Source organism: Mugil cephalus, chromosome 4 (genome assembly GCF_022458985.1).
Source record: "Mugil cephalus isolate CIBA_MC_2020 chromosome 4, CIBA_Mcephalus_1.1, whole genome shotgun sequence".
NCBI lineage: Eukaryota > Metazoa > Chordata > Actinopteri > Mugiliformes > Mugilidae > Mugil > Mugil cephalus.
This window is the reverse complement of record NC_061773.1, coordinates 16,261,730-16,282,642: the sequence shown is the minus strand read 5'-3', so window position 1 is coordinate 16,282,642 and position 20,913 is coordinate 16,261,730. Positions and strand designations below refer to the sequence as shown.

The 20,913-nt window shown below is 42.7% G+C and overlaps 2 protein-coding genes across 3 annotated transcripts in view; one reads left to right on the top strand and one right to left on the bottom strand.

The window, feature by feature from the left end:
* The window catches only part of pmepa1 (prostate transmembrane protein, androgen induced 1), a 39,742-nt gene extending 31,592 nt beyond the window's left edge, over positions 1-8,150 (top strand). For both annotated transcript variants that reach the window (XM_047583383.1, XM_047583384.1), the window contains exons 4-5: positions 77-435; positions 1,212-8,150. In XM_047583383.1, the coding sequence (XP_047439339.1) occupies positions 77-435; positions 1,212-1,512 (660 nt within the window). In that variant the 3' untranslated portion in view covers positions 1,513-8,150. The remainder of the gene's footprint in view (positions 1-76; positions 436-1,211) is intronic.
* Positions 8,151-16,639: 8,489 nt separating this feature from the next.
* Positions 16,640-20,913, bottom strand: pck1 (phosphoenolpyruvate carboxykinase 1 (soluble)). The gene is made up of 10 exons (XM_047584264.1): positions 20,757-20,913; positions 20,109-20,398; positions 19,788-19,972; positions 19,466-19,669; positions 19,052-19,239; positions 18,795-18,957; positions 18,461-18,685; positions 18,193-18,324; positions 17,990-18,085; positions 16,640-17,848 (listed from the first exon to the last, which is right to left on the bottom strand). Exons 2-10 carry the CDS (start codon positions 20,330-20,332, stop codon positions 17,391-17,393), a joined length of 1,875 nt encoding a protein of 624 aa, XP_047440220.1. The 5' UTR covers positions 20,333-20,398; positions 20,757-20,913; the 3' UTR covers positions 16,640-17,390.

The window sequence follows — 20,913 nt, the reverse complement described above, 5'->3', positions numbered from 1 at the left end:
GCGAAGAGAGGGAACTGATTTGTAAAACTCTGGTAAATGTGGACTCGGCGGTAATTTGATGTCATCTTCCGCGCAGCACCAGGTGTACAACCCCCGTCCCCCGGACCGAGGGATCGCCTCTTCCTACCTTCAGCGGGAAGTGCAGCACGGCCAGTCCCAGCCGGCGCTCCAGTCCCAGCGCTTCCAGCACACGTACGCCCCCACTCGGTTCCAGCCGACGTACCCCTACCTGCCCCAGAGCCTCATCGACCTCCCCCCCACCATCTCCCTCTCAGACGGCGAGGAGCCCCCGCCGTACCAGGGTCCCTGCACCCTGCAGCTAAGAGACCCCGAGCAGCAGATGGAACTGAACCGCGAGTCGGTCAGAGCTCCGCCCAACCGAACAGTGTTCGACTCCCACCCCCTCGACCCATCCAACGCCTGTTTGCAAGCCAGGTGAGCATCTAGACGTGCATCTGGAAAAGCAGAGCCTGTGAATGAGATGCTCTTGCAACTAGAACATCCCCAGAAAAGAGTAGATATGTCTGTGAAGGTTCTGGACTGTTTTTATTTCAAGAATTCAAGACACTCTGCAAGTCCAGTTGTCCTTGTTTCAGCATTTTTGGGGGGGGAAATATAGAAAGAAGTGTACAAATTCTGTATTAATATGTGCCGCAGGGTATCCTAAAAACAAAAGCACAGACACAAATTCAGGGATCAGTGAACAACGAGGAGCGGAACAGAAACATAAACAGAAGGGAATCCAATGACAAGTTGACAAAGGGAAATACAGGACTATATATATACGCACACGTGTGCTGAGGGCTCGACGAGACATGGGTGAAACTAATACGGGGGGAACGTACAAGGAAAAAAACAATGACAGGACGTGAAGCAGCACTAGCACTTTTACATCCTCTCATTTACACAGTCTCTGCTTTTATCTTACTCATTAAGTCAGATATACAACCTTATCTTGTTCTTCTAAGAATACTTGTTAAAACTACTTCACTGTGGATGTGAATGGTTCCACAAAACCCTCTGGCAGTAAGCTAATAAGCATCCTGACATCTGTGTTAATAGGAAGCTTAGGTACAGATACACTTCCTAAAACAGCTCCTGGGCTCCTGGATGTTTGTCTCGGTAAAGGGCTCTGATAATCCTTCCACAGTCGGTGCTTGTCCTTGTTCTTCTGTTCCCGTCGTTCATATTTGTACTCGTTATTCTCTCAGTCTGCAGGCCCCTCCTCCGAGCGTCCACTCGGGCATCAGTGTATTAGAAGCGCAGGAGGCCTCGTCCCGGCAGCAGAAGCAGGGCTCCCGCGTGGAGGGGGCCCCTCCGGCCTACAGCGAGGTGATCGGGCACTACTACCACCCGGCGTCCATGAACTCCAGCCACAACCATCGGACTGTATCGCCGCCGTCCTCGCTCATACACGGTTTGCTCCGGCTGCCGACTCAACAGCAGGAAAGCGTGGACAACAGGAACACGAGGAACGCAAAGGAGAAATCCCAGAAGCCGCAGCAGGTGTGACGTCACAGCTTCCTTTTTCCTAGCCGTTGAGAAAAAACCCCGGATTACATCTGCTCTGGAGACGGTCAGCGGACCATGAGGGAAAGTCACAACGACTGGTAATATCCGCAGGCTGGTTAGCTGTATCTGTGGCCGACCGGCGGTCACAGTTTCCCCCCGCCGAACAGATCGGGCTAGGACTGAGAAGTCTGCTCATTAGGTAAGAACATCTGGAAACCAAATCAACCCTGCAGAGCACAGCCACAGCAGAACATCTGGTACTTCCTGTTCCACAGCTTCTTACTTCCTGTCTGAGGAGCACTTCAGATGATGTCAGAGAAGACGGGGGATCCTCCTCGCTCCTCTATCAGACTGATCTACGCAGGCTTCTTCATTATAAATATTTACTTGTTCCTTTTCTTTCCTCGATAACCTTTCCTTTGTTTGTCTTTTGCATACTTTACAAGAAAATTCCTATCCAGGCAAATGGCGAAATTTTGCAATCTTCTTGGTTCTTCCAGGTCCCGATTTGTTTTGTATACTATCGATAATCCCCAATGCCGCTGCTTTGAGTCCTTTTAGCCTTATTTCTGTTACTTCACAGTCCAACATCGGCAGCGCCTCCTGCACCCGGCTTCAGCTGTATCACCGGGACTCGTTGGCACACTTGAGTATCTCCAGGAAGAGTTTAGCTTTAGTTAGAGTTGTCTTAATCTAGCCCACCAGTCGTAGCACAGTGCTGCACGTCCCCCAAGCTCAAAGTTCTGCCTTACGATGACCAACGGTGCAGGAGTTTTATTTTTTTATTTGGATTTTTTTTTTTTTTTTTTTTTTTTTTAATGTTATCTTAAGAAGGTTTGCACAAAGTTCAAGACTGTTCACCACGGAAAAAAAAAGAATCTGCAATATGATTGAGAAGAGAGAAAGTAGAGAAAGTATGGGTATTTTTCTAAACTTGATGTGTCTTTTCTGTTTGTTATAATTTGTTGTGTAGTTTTAGAAAAAATGAGAAACGAACATCAGTAACCTGTTGGTTGGTGCCAACTTTCACATCGAACATTTTTGCAGCATACATAGGGAATATATATGTATATGTATACATATATATACATATATATATACATATATATACACCACACATGTATGCAAATGGAGAGCGAAAAGCACGAATTTAGAGTTATTTATATAATTGCTGAAAAGAATTGCACTATTTTTTTAAGTATGCGCATATGGAACGTTTGAGAGAAACTTTTACTGTGAAGGAGCTCTGTCCATTGAGGTATTAAAGAATAAAAAACAAAAGCCAGAAAGAGGTGAGAAACGCTTACCGGAGGCCCGGACCTCGGCAGTGCACAGCAGCCGGCATCATGGAAAGTTTATGGGGAGATTCAGACTTTGGTCAAACGGACTCTGACCAACCATTACTGTACCATTGATTTAAAAGAAGAAAAAAAAAATCCCTGGTTTATGCAAATGTCTGAGTCCAGTCAAGCCAAACGCAAGTCAGTGTCACACCTGTGGGCCCAATCAGAAACTCTCTCTTCATCTCATCCTATTGGCCGAATCGTTAGCCAATCCCAAAGCTGGCTGCCACTACCTCGACCAAACAAGCACAGTTTGCTCAAGTTAATCAGACGTCGTCACATCAAACAAGCGTCTGAGCTAATCAAGACAATATGTAATGTAACGGTAGAACTTAGTAGAATAGGATGACATAGAATTAGCTTTTAATCCTGCTGTGTTACTTTATTTGAATGTCAGATTTTGTTCTGTCTTTTGTTCCCTGGGTGAGTAGAGAGAGACAGAGAGCAATGTAGAAGCAGTGACACCGAATGTCCCTTTGTAGTGTATTTACTCAGGAAGGAAGCCAGTAGCCCAGCAGGCCCTAAACCCGTGATCCACTGACTGTGCACTGCTGCGTCCGCCGACATTTCTAATCCCACACCTCCAGTTGTTTTTAAAATCGCGTATCTCCTGCTTTTATTCAACTCACGCCCTGGTACGCGTCTTTCTTCTTTCTGTCGGCACCTCTGAGCACTTTACTGCACCAGGAAAGAGACAACAATCTTCGGTCAGCCAGCGCCAGCCTCAGCTCGACGCCACGCGCTAGAATTTAAGAACTACACGAGATCCCTTTAGTTTATTTTTAGATTTTCAGGCAAAGTTTTAGAGCCGCGCTTTTGAAAGATGCAAAGAGCCGTGAGCCAAAGCTTTAAACATCTTTGGATTGGAAAACAAATACCGGTACAGTCTCTAAAAGCCCAAATTTTTCACATGTTACTCGACAAACTTTGGCTAAATAACTTAAACCTAATATTTTAATTATTAAAAAAAAAAAAAAGCAGTATAAATATAAAAAGTCTATAGAAAAATTGGTCCATTTCCTAATTTTTAATGTTTTTTTCTTCAATGTCTAAGTTTTGGAACGCAACTCTTTGTGCGATGAACGCAGCACGAGACGGGTTGTTGCAAACCAGGCACGCTGAAGTGTTGAAAAGTGACACGAGTGTTAACAGCAGCTCGTCGCGTGTCATCTCTTTAAGAGTGTGAAAATCATAGTTTTTAGTTTGTTTAGAGTTCGTAGTTTTTGAGCGTGGAACACCTTTTAACCCGACGGCCTTCGCCAGATATCATCAATTTATTCTGACGTGAAGGAACCGCGGGTTTAAGAGGAAGCCAGCGCCCTCTACTGTCCAGTCTTTATGCAACAGCGCCCCCCACAGGGACCGAATCAAACTGCAGCCAAAACTCCTGAGTTAGTTCAATTTGTAGCTTGCAGAGGAGAGAGTGAAATAAGAAGCTAAACTCTGATATCTTACTGTATAAATAATTTTCTATGATTTGTCAGTATTATCACAATTCTTATAGTCTACTTTCCTATCACTGATTTTGTCTGAAATCATTATTTTCCTCCACTAAATCACTTTGAACAGTCGTGTGTTTTATGGAGCAAGCACACACTCTTATATGCGCTTTCAAAAGAAATTGAACTTGTGAAACAGATTAAAAATAGTTTGTGTTACACCACAGATGGAATCTATTTTCTTATCCAGACGGTTAGCAGAAGTCTCACAGGATTTTAAAATTATGCTAAAACCTTAAAATGCCTTTTTCTTGCCTCTGTTTATTTGTCTCTCTCCTTTTGTTACCGCGCTGCGTTGTATTTAACCGCGAGCACTTAAAGAGGAAAAACTCACAATATAAAGAAATCAATCTTTTGTCCCAAAGCGGCTAAAGGAGTGATTGGATCAATCAGAGTGTGAATCACCCTTGAAGCGTTTTTGTAAGTAGATTATGAGCCTGTTTCCAATGCAAGTTCAGCGTCACCTTTACGACACTTGTGTTCGGAGGCAGCTGCTTCCTGTTTGAAACGGTTCCTGCATCAGAGGTGTTTGCAGCGGCTATGAGAAAGACTGGATACAGTAGAAACAAACAATTTAAAATAATGATCTTAGAGCGTAACGCATGACAAAAGAAAGCAATGTAGCAAATCTCGCTTCAGGGAAAAGCTGCGCTGGCTGACGAGACCAAAACTGAGACGGGGGAGGAGGAGGAGGAGGAGGAGAAGGAGGAGAAGGAGGAGAGGGGAACCTCCTCTGGAGGCCGAATGCAAACCCAAATCACTCATTTATCATCAGCCCAGAGTTAGCATTTTAGCTAACACTTCGAATCTGTGAACAGCTTCCCCCAGAGCAGTCTGTGCATTCATGTGTGTGTGTGCGTGTGTGTGTGTGTTTTTATCTAGCGCTTTTCTGCCTTTACTGTCACAACCATCCCCATTCGTTTACACAAGCACAAGCACCAGGGGTTTAGTCACACGGTCAAACTCATTTTTGAAACTTGAAACCGATTAAAACCTGGTTTGAAGTTAAAGATTTCACAGGGTTCGGATAAGGGACGAGGGAATGCATGATGTCAGTGACGGTCCTGATAAAGGCACACACATACGTTTGTGTGTGTGTGTGCGTTCTTCTACAGCTATCCTTCCGAGTAACCAGTGTGAGTTTTACACAATGAGGACGTTTTGAGAGTTAAGACTTGGTTTTAGGTTAAAGGTTTAAATTAGGTTAAGTTTAGCGTGAGGGTTAGACACTTTCACTGAGATGGTTAGGGTGAAGAAGCAGACAATTCATTATGCCAATGAATGTTTCATTTTGTGTTCGAGTGTGTGTGTGCGTGTGTGTGTGTGTGAGTGTGCGGCTAATGTACACCAGCCTGGCCTGGGAAAGACCTCCAGCTGTCTAGACGAAAACTAAACACACACAAACACACACAGAGAGCAGACTAAACAAACCCCTCCACCCCTCCCCACCCCACACACACACGCACTTTCATTCATCCATTACATTTCTTATTTCTTATCGTGGACCATGCGATAGCATTTACCTGACACACCTGCGTCTCCTCCAGAGCGACTGCCCCACCACCACCTCCTCCTCCTCCTCCTCCTCCTCCTCTCACTTCCTGTCTGAACGATCTCCTCCTGTTTCATAGAGGTGTCCGCCGCCGTCCAATGAACAGAGCTCCTCTCATGCCCGGCCTTCGCTGCCATTGGCCGGCCCGTCTTTGCAGAAACGTTCCTCCTTTATTATTGTTGTCGTACAAGTGTGCCTGCCTGCTCTGAGACGGGCGAAACGACGCGCTTCCGGGGTTGTCAATCATCCCGAGCCGCGCGCCGTCTCAGACGATGATGATGATGATGATGATGGTGATGATTGGATGATGGTGATGAGATTGATGATGATGAAGATTTTTTTGATAGTGATGCCGCAAAGATCGTTGCAATACACCTACTATTTGCCTTTTTGATAATACTAGTCATATTTTAACGTAGTGTGCTAAATGTACTTTTTTTTATTGTTGTTGTTCCTGTTGTTGTTGTTGTTTTTTTTTATTCACTTGAGAACAAAAACGAAAAAAGGTGATTTCTCTTCAATCCACTGACACATTTGTAAACTTTGAGCGTGTAAAACTACCTAACAAACACACACAGAAGGCTTCTAGTCGGCGGGGAAGACGTGTAAATACTGCTTTTAAGTGCCCTTTCCAGTTTAAAGTGTGACGCCGTCTGAAGAGCAGAACCTAATTCTTCTAAAGTTTTTTTTTTCTCGTGTTAAAGTCAGCTACATGCGCGAAGCATCGAGTTAATCACGGCGTCTCCTCGCCCCCTGCCCAGCGTCCTAACGTGTGCCTTCTGGTGTCCAGCATGAGCGGAGACTTAACACTCAACACTCCATTACTGTTGCCTTTTTGATATTTAACCCCCGGACAGCACAATATATTAAAACTACCGGAATGTGTGGAAGCCACGTCACAGCAGGAAAAGGGAAAGAAAAATAATAATAATAAAAAAAAAAAATGAATAAATAAAAATGAAAACTGAAATGACCTCTGCTTTTATGTGCTAAAATGTGAATAAAAAAATCTGAAATTGGACGATTGAACCAGTCATGCTTCCTCAGTCTTCAGTGGAAGAAGTCGTTTAAACTCACCAATAAGTGTTTTATTTTTCCTGTTATCATTCCAGCTTTTCATCCATTTGCCTTTTCCTGCTGGAAACCGGGTTTCCATTATTTCGCGAGTTTAGCGCAGTGGTCACCGATGCTACGTTCTGGAGATGTCGGGAACTTTATCCATGTATATCATTGACTGAATCCTCCTCGATTTTAATTTTCCCGACGACATTTAATTGGACGCAACACTGGCTGCTCCTATAAAGAATAACACATTTTATTTCCTGTCTGCAGCATAATTTAAAGACATTTCCAAAGAAGTGATCTTCCTAAACATCCAAGACATGACTTGAACTATTCTTTGCAACATTTGTTTACCACTCCTATTTTTTTTTTTTTTTTTTTGCTCATTCTGCATGCTCTTCTCCGCTCGCTCTGCTCTTTGAATCAGCGCTGCATGGCGCCTTTTCCTCTGACAATGTTGAAGAAAACAAAAAAATATATACAGAAACACTCTCTTTTTGTTGCAGTATGTTACGTGTGCGTATTTGAAGAAGCCTCTGTATCTTAAAAACGACACGACAGCGCTCCTGTCACTTGTCCGTCCGCCGCAGTGACTATTGTAAAAGTCTTCCACCTGTCGTCGAGTTTTCTCCTGCAAGCATGTAAAATGTGGGACTTGTACAATAGATCTGTTTGTTCTGGTCGGGATTCCTGCACGCGGCTGGTCCAGGCTTTTAAGACGACGTATGATGACGGGGCTGCGATACAGTCGTCAGCTTTGGAGGGAAATCTCGAGTCCTGGACCAGGCGCCAGATAAAACTTGCAGGAATCCTGATCTGTTCTTGTCACATTTAGCTCCAGGTTCATGACTCTTCCATCCAAGTGAAGAAGTGGAGAAAAGATGAACATGGTGCTAAACAATGGTTCAGTCTGTAATCTGTCACCGCATGGCTCAAACACTTATATAGAGGCCTACTTATTCTCAATGATAATAACTGCTTATCTGTGTACTGAGACAGTTTATTTTTTATTTATATTGGATCGTCTATGTGTTGCCGAGTTTGTTACGTTTTGTTATTTTCTCCTCTGTTGCAAACAGAAGACAATGGTTTATTGTTGTTGTCACAGAACACATGGTATGAATCGGACACATTTCAGTTAGCCTTCGATTTAAAACGTGAATAAAAAGTTTTATAAATATGTCCATGTCTCCTCTTTTTTTTTTTTATTTATTCATATATTTGTTTGCAGCTGACATATAGTAGTAGTAGTAGTAGTAGTAACGCAGAGACAAACAACCATTCACACTACACTCACACCTAGAGTCAGTTTAGGGTCACCTATTACTTGTATTAGCATGTCTTTGGAGGCAGATCCAATTCAATCCAACTTTATCTATAAAGCGCTTTAAAAACCACCGAAGTGAACCAAAGTGCTGTACAGAAGAAATAAATAAAAGATATAAATGAAACAAACAAACATGCAATCGTGACACGTAATTTTTACCTCGAAGGTGAAGATGTTTCCTTGAGAGCATCAGAAACATGATGAATCACCTGTAGTCACTGTCACCTTGTCTCCAGCAGGTGGCGCACTTATATCTATTTTGAAGTGGAGTTTTAATTTCATCCTTCTGCCTGTGATATCCATGCGAGTTTCTGACATGGGGGCAGACAATCATCCTCCATCTCCTGCGCAGGATATTAATCTATAACAACATATGTCTGTTAATAATCTGCAAAAATAGATTTAACCTAAACGTAGTGGTGTACAAGGTGCAGAGCAGAAAGCAGCTCAAGGTGGGGAAAATCTCAGTCAAATCTCAAAGATCAGCTAAAGTCAGAGTTTCTGTGATGATACTGAAAGTCATATTAGTTTACACCAAAGACTTTTGGGGCTTATATTTATGTGTATGTGTGTTTCAAAATTAAAGTGCTCTCTAACTATATTTGCTTCTTAAAACATAATCTAAGTAACAGCAACATGTTTTATTTGTCTCGTCGTATTTATCATGAATAATTTACATTATTTATCTAATGCAAACACATGCAAATCAGTGTTCGGAGCAACAAAGACCAAAAATGTTCCCGTATGAAGTGTGTCACTCACATCAGGAACACAGACACACGGGAGCTGAAAGTCAAACGTACAGTAAGCTGAATCTCTTCTGTCTGTATCTCTTTACTTCTCTGAAGTTCTTCTTTCACAAAACTGAGAGACTGCGCGGACCGATAGCTGTCACAGCCTTCAGACAGAGATTAAGGGAAAAGCTTAAATACAAGCGGGGAGTGCTTGCTATGAAAGTGGAAAGAGATAACAGCTGATATCAGCTGAAAGCCACAGTGTCACCTCAGCTGGCCTGAGACACGAAGGACAGAACAGATGCAAACGTATCAGCTCATACAGAGGCAGCGAAAACCACTTCATTCAGCACCTAGACGGTCACACCTGTCTGAGCCGACACTGATTAACTTGGTTTATGAAAGGATATATGTGCCACCCAGTTCTTGAACCAAATGTGACACATATGTGAAACAGATATGAAACCGATCCGAGTCTCAGATGTTAAAGAGAAATTCTGGCTAATGCTGCTATTTAAGAGTTTGTAATCACATGCCAAAATTTAAATTTGACCTGATTTAACAGACGGGGGATTTTTTTGTAGAGCTGAAGACTGGACAAGGACAAAAAAAAAAAAACTTGACTTGAAACTTGAAACTGTCCAAAGAGACTTGAGACTTGATATTCCCGTATCTTCATTTGACATTTTACAAAGACATGCACAACAAAAATGAATTTTACTGAAGCAAATACTAAACGCGACCAATCCAAACCGTAAAAAAAATAAATGAAGACAAACAATTTTTGATTTAACCTCGCGAGACCCTACGTCCTTCTATGGAGACACATTTGTCTGCCAGGTACTGGTAGCGAAGGGTCGATGCTTATTAACTTTTCTAGTTTGATATGCCATGTAAATTTCACAAGGACACGTTTGAGGATGCTTGGAATTCATGAACAGTCAATGAACAGTTTTACATTTTGGTACACATGCCGGACTTAAATTGTAACATACAGCGAAATAATCCCTGTGTCCACATATTTTTTTGTTCAAAACCTACTTCCAATTCAAAGATGATGCTTATTTTCATAGTTCTACTATTCCCAAATACCTAAAGATCTTAATCTTCTCTTAAAATTCAAAACAAATACTTGGGTCTCAGGAGGTTAAGACTTCATTTAAACTGGCTCCTGATGGACTTGAGACTTGGACTTTTATGAAACCCAACTTGGACTTTCCCTTCAGTGACTTGAGTGTGTGAGATGTTAGTTGCACTTCTTGAGATTTTACTTGGGCTTCACTTAAAATAGATAAGACTCGTCTTGAATGTCTGTAATTATTTGATCCTTAAATCGTAACCCAAAGTCTGACTTGGGCTCATTTGGAAACATGACCTGTGAAGAATGACTGGAACTTGCCTTAAGTGTCTTGATGTTTGTAGATATGAGTTGTGCTTGGATTTTACTTGGAACAAACAACACGAGACCACCTGCCTCAGGTAAAATCATACACTTGTCTTTGGACTTGTCTGTGAATTCTTGGGTCTTGACTAAGACGGTAACTTATGCGTTGACTTGGATCAGACTAGAATAACTTTATCTGACTAATTTAATTTGTGAGTTAGTCACCACTTAGACAGGCCCGAAACGAGTTGGATTTTTATGAATTCAGTTAAAACTCAACTTTGACTTATCTAGAATGATTTGGATGTTCATTCAGTGACGTGAGTCTTTTAAACCTGGATTTCAAGAATTCAGGCCCGGAATGACTTAACAAACGAGTTGGACTTTAAAATATGAGATGACAGTTTCCTCTTAGAATTAATGAAACCGGATTTGGATGAGTTAACAGTGACGACATTCACAGGATTATTTGAGTCTTAAGTTTGCATTTAATAGACGTGAGCGTTTGCTTGGACTTGTCTGGAGTGACTTAACACTTGACTAGATGGTCAAGGCGGTCACACCTGTCACACTTGTCTATAAAAACTCTGCTCTGTGCTCTGTTTGCTCTGTGCGCCTGATCACTGAATGAATGACTCCCATCCAGGTGGATCAGAGCCAGTTTTCGAGCAGATCCCAGTGACTCAACGGCTTTAAACTGCTTTACACTCTTTTCTCTGCCTGCCAAGTTCCTACGTCAGCCCTCACCTCAGACAGCGAGGTTATTAAACTATTCACCCTCCGATCTATCTGTCTCTCTCTCTCCCTGCTATCTCCCTGTCTCTCCGTCTTGCCGCATAGTTGCCCACTTAACAAACCACCACTCATTTTGTTTTATGGCTCACTTGACAAATGAGATTGAAAACCTGAGTAAGTTAGGCTTATTACTGAACATGACTCCAAAGATCGCTGAAGGGTCATAGACTTAGAGATTAAACAAGCTCATCACTGTCCACCCTGCTTCATCTCTTTTCACTGAGTGATTATTATTTTATTTTTTTTACATTCCTGAAAGCTCATGTGGAGTGATGGATGGAGTTTTGAGTTGGTAGCGTGATATCCTGCTACATCACCTGGAGTTACCTGCAACTAATTACTTCCCAGAGTTGGACAGCATCACTGCTGAAGTCCACTTCAAAGAGACAAACACACACACACAGAGCTGATAATCCATCACCTTTGGTACTACTACTCATCCTTAACTCAATACTAAATTTAATACTTCTTCTTCTTCTCGTCTCCCTGTTAATTTGTTCCATGTGACACAGTTCTTGATGTTTTCTTACATTTTATATTATATAAAGTTCCAGCAGATGAACTGAAACCTTTGGACCTTCTTCATATCAACCATGCTACACCTCTCTGCACCACACGGACCTCAAGGCAGCGGTCCAACTGTCTCTGGTGAAGTCTCCACTTTACAGTCGAAAAGGATGTAGTGAGAGAAAATAAGTGAACGAGAAAATAATAAAGAGAAAACTGCAAATGAACACAAAAAAAACGTTTTTTCTAACTTGTTATCGATTTTTTTTAATAATGTTGAATCGACAATCACTGGAACAGAACAGCACACAGACACATTTACACAGATAACGACTGTGGTATTTTATCAGTGCAGCTGACAAACTGTCTAGAGTCTTTATCAGCGCTGATATGGGCAAAGACTTTCCTGAAGAAGAAAAAAAGTTAACATACTGCCATCCATTCATGCCCAACGGGACAAACCATAGACAGTACAAAGATGGACAGGGAGACAGCTCCTCTAAAGTGAAGCCAATGCAAGTGGAGCTCCCCCTGGTGACTGGCTGCAGTATAGGTCATGAGCTCCAACTCCTCCATGTTAGTGGATGGGACTTGGGTCAAACTGAAACTCTAAAATACATGGCAATTTTTTATTTATTTATTTATCTATTTATTTATTGCCAAATTCTGAATCCTGTGGGGCTGTGAGAGTTGTAAAAAAATAATGTAAATACAAATACAGTGTATAATCCAACATTTCCTTGTAACTGGTGGAGGGAGAGCAGGGCCTAGTACTAATTAATGAAAATGAGAGTGAGTCTGGTGGAAGTGTGGTCGGTCATCTATGTCATGGCTCTATGTGGCTTCACTCTCAGACCGTACTGATCAGACTCACGATGGCTCAACTCGTATCACAACAGTTTGTTCAGTGCACTGAAGTGGGGAGATGCTGTCCATATATATATATACAATCTACACATTCTTGTGTGTGAGAGACACAACCTCTAAAGCAGACAGAGAAACTTAAACCTGTGACATCATTTCATTGTTTGCTTTTCTTACCATCCAACTCAGGAATCAAGATTTTGAGTGAGGAGAATATGAATATGATATCAAATAAACATGGCTTTCTAATATTTTTTTTTTTAGCTGAAACAGTTTGTTAGAAGCCAGGCTGCTAATTGAAACTAACTAAGGTGACATTTTCAATTTGAAATATCTTTCAAGTAAAATAGATTTTACCGTTGAATTGAATGATTATTTGTTGTCAATGCGCAACACTGAAATGCCAGGCAGATAAACTAAAATCTTGCGACAGTGCAGAAAATCATTCAGTCTGAGACACGCAGTAAAGGTATGGCTTCCATGCTTCTGAGGTAATTATTTCCTCAGATAAGGTTGCTGAAAAACAAGAACATTAAGATAGTGCCACGTAAATCATTCTCTTGAATAAGTGCATTTTCTAACAAGAGCCAGTGACAAACAATACTGTGATGTCCAGGAAAAATTGACTAAAGATGTTGATTTCTTGGTAATGTTGGGGCCACGTTTACAGACACACGTTGTTCCAGGTCAACCTAATGTGCAGACGACAGGATGCGCCATGCACAACACATGCTCAATCTGCGTGATTTTACTGTATGTAAATAGATTCAATAGTTTAAAGATAATATAGTTTAAAATTTAGATAGTTTTACTTCTGCACATTCTTTCAAGACACTGCAGCGTGTGTTATCTTATTACTATCATGCAATCTATCACAAACAAAAGTTGCACTTGAACTCAACCCAGAGTGGTGACTTAAATCCACAGCCACAGCAGTAAGCGCACAATTTTGTTAATAAAGTGAGACAAATGTTGAGAAAAAAGAACATTAGAGCGCAAATAAGAACAGCCACGATGTGTTTGTTGTTTTTTGCATTTCCGCTACCTCATTGAGGGGAAGATAGAAAGTCTCTGAAAGTCTCTGAGCAGCCTTTCGTGGGAGCTTGAAACCCTCTCGGGGAGTCGAACTCCCCTTAGCTCCCCCGTAATTCAACTCATACAACATTCAGCTCAATGCACAACAGTTAACAACTGGTATTGTTATTAATGCACAGCTTCACTGTGTTGTATCTTGAAATAACTTTTGTGAATATTAATCTATTTGAAGAAGTTGATGGCGACCAAATCTTGACAATATTCTTCATCCGGACTTCAAGCGGCATGTTAAAACAGTACTGGTCGATAGAAATGACAAAGCAATGTCTTTACGTAGACTTTGATTCTGTTTAATGCCAGGAACCTGCTGTTGTTTCTCAACTGTAACATCTGTGTCGTCACGCTGTACGTGGAGATGAGTTGGACCTTATGCGCCCTGTGTAACACTGGCCGTGATCTGCTGCCGTCTGTTTGTTTTTTTCTTCAGTGTTCTTTGAAACCCTCAGCTAAAACACATTGCACGTATATGATCCAGATCACAGTGTCAAAAACAAGTTAGCGATGATTAACTCTAGCCACCATCATTATCTTCACGTTTTACGCAACAGTTACAGTGGACCATGGGATGAAAACATGTGGCCTCATGCAGCCGGAGTCCAGGCTTTCAGACTGTCCCAGTTTTTGTGAACTTACATTATTGTGACGTCATTAATATTTGATGGCATAAAATGAGAGTGTGAATCTATGGTACACCATCAGTACGGATCAAGTTGTTTTTAAAGATTTCTACAAGTCACAGGAGGTTTTTTCTATTTAGATCCTTTTAGATTTAATTAGTCCAAGTGTAAATTCAAATGACTAAACAGCAACAATTATTATGTTGTTGACTTACCACAGGCATATCAGGATTCTTCAGAGGGAAAGCCCATCTGTTGGAAGTTCCTCTGGGTTCTGAATGCATCACGCTTCTATAAATGTGCTTCCATGCATTTAGTGAAAAAAGAGTGGATACTGCCAACTTTTTTTAAGTACTGAACCTTCAAGTTAGTCAAAACATAGAGAGTCTGATACGAAGGCTGACAGGGACATTTCTTCACATCTGATGTGTCTGGATCAAAATGTTGCGCTCGAATGCACCACAAAGGCTACATCCAGTGGCTAGCTGGCAGATACGTTCTGTGCTTCTGCAACAGGAAGTAATTCTTCCTCCAAGCAGGTGGCTATAAGATATAAGATTCTCTACCGGAGAACATGATTAAAGATGTTGTTTTCTTAGCAATGATGAAGCCACATAATCAGACACATGTTGTTAAAGTGGACACAATGTGCAATGCAGCACACACTCCTATGTGTTTAAGTATGTACTGTCTATGTAGATAGGAATTTGACTTCCAGGAAATTAGTCAGAGACACTTACCATTACTTTGATGTGAGGTTATCTAGATACAAACTTTCAAGACTTTTCTACTGTCAGAATGTCACTGCACTAGCAAAAAGTGGGACATACTAAATAACAGTGGGACGTACTAAAGCATGGTCACAGCAAACAGATATCAAAGAACAACCGGGAACGAATGCTGACTGTGACACCGGTGTCCGGCAAAAAAAAGTTGCACATGAACACACCACAAAGACTACAGCCGGCCGGCACATACCTCAAATAGGTAGGACTGGAGCTATGAAGATCTACAAATGGTTTCAGAGATAAACGACTGAAAGAAAAATAAAAGCTGTGCAGAAAAACATGCAGACACGCAGTGAAGGTATGGCCTGCATGCATGTGAGGTAATCATTTCCCCAGATAAGGCTGCTGAAAAACAAGAATGGTCAGATAGTTCAAGGTAAATCATTCTCTGGAAGAAGTAGACGCTGGAGCAAGACAATCTGACAAACCAGTTATCTCCAGGAGAAAGTGGTTAAACATGATGTTTTCTCAGTAATGTTGACACATGTTACTGGGAGGCTAGAAAGTAAACAGCAAACGGTCAGAACCATACAGACCATGCTGATCAGTTGGTTTGCACTTTAGTCATTCTATATGATTACAATATTAAAGTTTAGATTAAAGTGTTGTTGAATGTTTTGATGAGTGAAAGATGAAAACGAGAAGAGAAGATCTCTCTGGGAGCTTACTCTTTGCCTCCTTTTGTCACTTCTCACTGTTCAGTTGAGAAAAAAACGTTCCCATATCTTTCCCGTGTTTCTGAATGAGATTCATATTGTTTACTTAGTGATTCTTAAGAGGGAAAGCCCATCTGCTGGATGGTGCCACGTCCTTCCAGGATCTAAACTGCTGAGGTAAGTACAGAAACTGGGGCTCAGCACCGATGCCTCACAGCAATGAGGTCCTGGGTCCAAAGTCTTTCTGTGTGGAGTTTGCATGTTCTCCCTGTGACTGCCTGCATTTTTTTTTTTTTTTCAGGTACTCCGGCTTCCTCCCACTGTCCAAAGACATGCTCGTTAGGTTAATTGGTGATTTCAGATAGACCATAGGTGTGAGTGTGAATGGTTGGGTCTCACTGTGTTAGCCCTGAACGAATGAATGAACAAACTCTAACTTGGTCAAGACACCAGGAGTTTGTTTGTGCAATTGATATATGAATTAATACACTGTCAGCTGGATACTGAACAGGATGTTTTGGTAGCTTGGTGCTAACCAATGCTAAGAAGTACAAAGGCTGACAGGGACATTGCTTCACAAAACATTGAATTGAATACACCACGAAGAATACAGTCAACGGCTAACAACCAATCAGCTGAGTGGTCTCTCCAACTGATGTTTCCGCCAATTTAACATGTTGAATTGGAACCACAAAGACTAGGGCCACGAATGCTCACCGACAACCCAACGGAGGCAAACAGTCAGCAAACCGTCGGCTTGGTGGCACCGAGGCTGAGCACCCTTTAAGTTTAGTATCATCCACTTAGGGTCATGTGCTATCACCATAATCTGCATCTTTAATGAAATATATATATATATATATAAAAAAAAAAAGATCCTTGAAAAATGGCAAAGAATCATCAATGAATTCAAATATTTTTATTTTCGTTCACAGGATTACGTTAAAAAAATGAACCTAGACATGCTAACACAGTATAAAAATAAATTAAAGGCAGACAATGACCACAGAAAACATATAATTCCCTCCATGTTAGGAAGGTTTCACAACACTGGAGCTGAGCTAACGTGGACTCTTTCTGTACCATATACACATGGCATTGACAGCATGATGTGCATTATCAATAAGTTATTATTAAATAAAACCATTCACCAGAACAACGGTTTAAAAATACTGGCACTACAGCAGTGTAAGGATGGACATAAATGAAACATTTACTACTGGATTCAGTAGTTTTAACTGGTCTCTGTGCTCTGTATAAGCAGAGAAATGTTTGTTCACTCTACTATTCCTACGAGTACAAATTTTAACAGACACACTTTCTGAAGAATAATCTCAAAGAATTCTAACCACAGAATAATCAATGCAGAATTTCAAATGAAACTATTGTGGTAAAGAATTATGAGGAGAATTCATTCATTAAGGTTAAGAGGCTCCACCTCAAAGGAAGCATAATTAGGAAGGCCTGTCACGAATTACTCAGATTCTGTTCTACATTTTTCACCTTGCCTTTTCAGAATGCCTCAGGTCTTCAGGTCTTTTTGGTATTGCCGACAGTCTGCTCCATAATTACAGACCAGCAGTTTGAAAAGCTGAACAAAACAAAAAAAACGACCAACACAGCTGTTCAGAATTGCATAAACAACTCTTCCCTCATTACATCTGCTTCACCCTCTGCTGCAGGAGCTCCAGCTGCCTTGCCACCTCGTTGGGCAGGTCGTCATTCACTTGTGTGGTGAAGTAGTTCCTCACATCCTCCACCTCCCTCTGCCAGAACTCCTGGTCCAAGGAAAACAGCTCGTCCAGATCCACTTGCCCCTGCAGGCCCTGGAGGTTGAGGGAGTGGCTGCATGGGAGGTAGCCCACGGCCGAGGGCATGGCGCCGGCCTCACCGTTCACCCGCCTGAACATCCAGTCCAGGACGCGGATGTTGTCACCGAAACCGGGCCAAAGGAAGCCGGCAGTGGGGCTCTTGCGGAACCAGTTGACGTGGAAGATCTTGGGGAGCTTGGCGCCAGGGCGATCGGCCATGCTCAGCCAGTGAGAGAGATACTGGCCGAAGTTGTAGCCGAAGAATGGGCGCATAGCGAAGGGGTCATTCATGATTACCTTGCCTGGATTAACAAAGCAGTCAGAGAGAGAAGGGGTCACATTTGATGCAGTCAGAAAACCTGGAAAGTCAACTTTTGAGGAGAAGAAAAAAAACTTGAACACTGAACAAAATCAGACTGTTAGCTGAAACACCAGATACCGACCTTTGTGTTCGGCAGCTGCGGTGGCCTCCGACCTCATGGCTGCTCCAACAAACACTCCATGCTGCCAGCTGAAAGCTTCATACACCAGAGGGACACCTAAAAAGGACGTAGAGTTATTAGATTTCCTGATTCTTTGCTAATGAGTAGAGTATTAATGTCTTCATCTTGTTCTCTGAGTACCAGAGTTTCCGGTTTCCTCTCACCTTCTGGCCGGCGCCCTCCAAAAATGATGGCCTCGATGGGGACTCCCTCTGGGGATTCCCACAGCGGGTCAATAATGGGACACTGTCCAGCCGGTGTGCAGAAGCGAGAGTTGGGATGAGCACATGGTTCACCTAAGAAAAAAAAAGAGAAAAAGAGCGTTTTACTTTCCTAACTCACATTCTCAACCATTTTTTTTTCTGCTCCCAGATTTAGTTTCCACCTCAAATACAGATTTATGGTAAGCAGCAACTCAAAGGAGTGTCTTACCATCCTTGGAGCTCCAAGTCTTGTTCTTCCAGGAGGTGATGGTGACTCCTTTGGGCAGTGACTGGTCCATTCCCTCCCAGTACACACCGCCATCACTGGTCTCTGCCACGTTGGTGAAGAGGGTGTTCTTGATGATGGTAGCCATAGCGTTGGGGTTGGTTTGGACTGAGGTTCCGGGTGCGACGCCAAAAAAGCCATTCTCTGGGTTGATGGCACGTAGATTTCCTATGTGGAAAAAGCCAAATCATAAGTTGGGATATTTTTTATACATATATATTGCAGCAGTTGTAATATTCTTGATGGCCAAACTATGAATGAATGATTCCCCTCTCACCTTCGTTATCAAACTTCATCCAGGCAATGTCGTCTCCTACACACTCAACCTTCCAGCCAGGCAGCGTGGGGCACAGCATGGCCAAGTTCGTCTTCCCACAGGCACTGGGGAAGGCTGCTGCCATGTACTTCTTCTCCCCAGCGGGGTTGGTGACGCCCAGGATCTGAACACAAGAAGCATTTGGTCTGGTAAGAATTGATACATTGATGTTGGGTTGAAGGGGCATGTGAGAACGAATCTTGGTTTTATTTCCTCACCAGCATGTGCTCAGCCAGCCAGCCCTCTTCCTTGGCGATGCGTGAAGCGATACGCAGGGCAAAGCACTTCTTTCCTAGCAGGGAGTTTCCTCCATAACCGCTGCCGAATGAAACAATTTGTCTCTGGTCTGGGATGTGGGCGATCAATGTCTGCTCAGGGTTGCAGGGCCAGTTATTCACCAGGGGCTCTGAAAGGGTGGTCATTGCACTGGTTAATTTGGGTCAATGGGTCCAAAACTATGAATGCGTCTGTAGCAGGAGTAGTCTTGCAATTTTTGTTAGTTACTAGTACTAGTACAGGTACTGATATAGGGATTTAACTATTAATTTAGAACCAAGAAGTAGTTCTGGGCAACCAAATGATTTAAGGATATGTCTCTCACAAGTGAAAACAAGTTGATGTTTATGACATACGTTTGAGTGGCAGTGGGCAGCCAACGGAGTGCAGACAGCGGACAAACTCGCCGTTGCCCAGAGCGGACAGCACGGCTTTCCCCATACGGGTCATCACCCTCATGCTGGCCACCACATAGGGAGAGTCGGTCAGCTCCACTCCAATCTTAGACAGGGGGGATCCCACTGGACCCATGCTGAAGGGAATCACGTACATGGTACGACCTGAGGATGAAAGTCGGAGATATGGGTGTAACTTAAATCGTTCTTAATTCACTACAATATGGAGAATATTCTGTAAATTCTTCCTTTAACATCCAGTTCTGATCCTGTCTGGTTTTACCTTTCATGCAGCCGGGAAACCGCTGAGCCATTGCTTTGTCAAACTCTTCTGCGGACATCCAGCGGCCCAGCTGGCTGACTCCACCTCCGATCGGTGTGGGCACCGTGTCCCTCTGGTCCCTGGTAATAATCACCGTCTTACTCTCCACACGAGCCACGTCTCTTGGGTCGGTCCTGGCCAACCAACTGCAGGAGGAGAAAGTAGACAAATGACAGGATGTGTGAGAAAAAGGAGAAAAACAATTGGAAAGTCTAAAACAACCCGAGCAATATTCTTTTTTTTTATTTGCACCTAAAAGTCAACATGCACCAGTCGACCTACCAGTTCTCATATTTGGTCAGCTTCTTGATCATCCCCTGCTCTTCCAGCTGGGTCAGGATGGCGCAGTTCTCCTCATTGGAGCCGTCGCAGATGTGCAGGGAGTCAGGTTGGCACAATGTGATGTTGGACTCCACAAACTCCTTGACGGCTGGGCTGAGGGCGCTGAGGTCGCCCTGCAGGATCCTGGGGCCGCTCTGGTTCTGAGACTGGAGCTGAGGAGGCATGGTGGACGGGTCTGGAGCGAGAAAGGCGATAGAAGAGGAAAAGAAGAAGAAGAGACAAGAAGGAAACTAGGATATAGAAATAAGGTTTAAAAGGAGGTAAAACAAGGAAAGTTTGCAAGGTAGGAAAAGGAAAAGAAGAAAGATGAGGGGCAAAGAGAATAAGGAGGTGAAAATTGAAAGTTAAGAATGTAGGGGGAGAAAATACAGGAACAAAGAAAATGTAAAGTCTTGTAAATGAAAAGCACAACAAACTACAAAAATGCTTTTTCTCTGAACTCAGAACATTTCGGCTGAAGAGACACTTTATCAAACCACATGCAAGTGATGCAACCTCCAAGTCAGACAGACTTTGGATGATGCAACAGCATCTTGGAGCTGCAGACCCCCCTTCACATTAAGTCCCACTAAGAAGAAAGAGCGTTACCTTCAGTAGTTTGTTTGCAGAGAGTCTTTAGCTCGGCCTCATCGGCTGTGATTTCCTGTTGCCTGTTTTGAAGAGAGTCTAGGACTGTTTATCCTTCTTGTGACTGCTGTGGAGAGGGTTTGATCCTTATATACCCTGGGATGTCCCACAAGACACG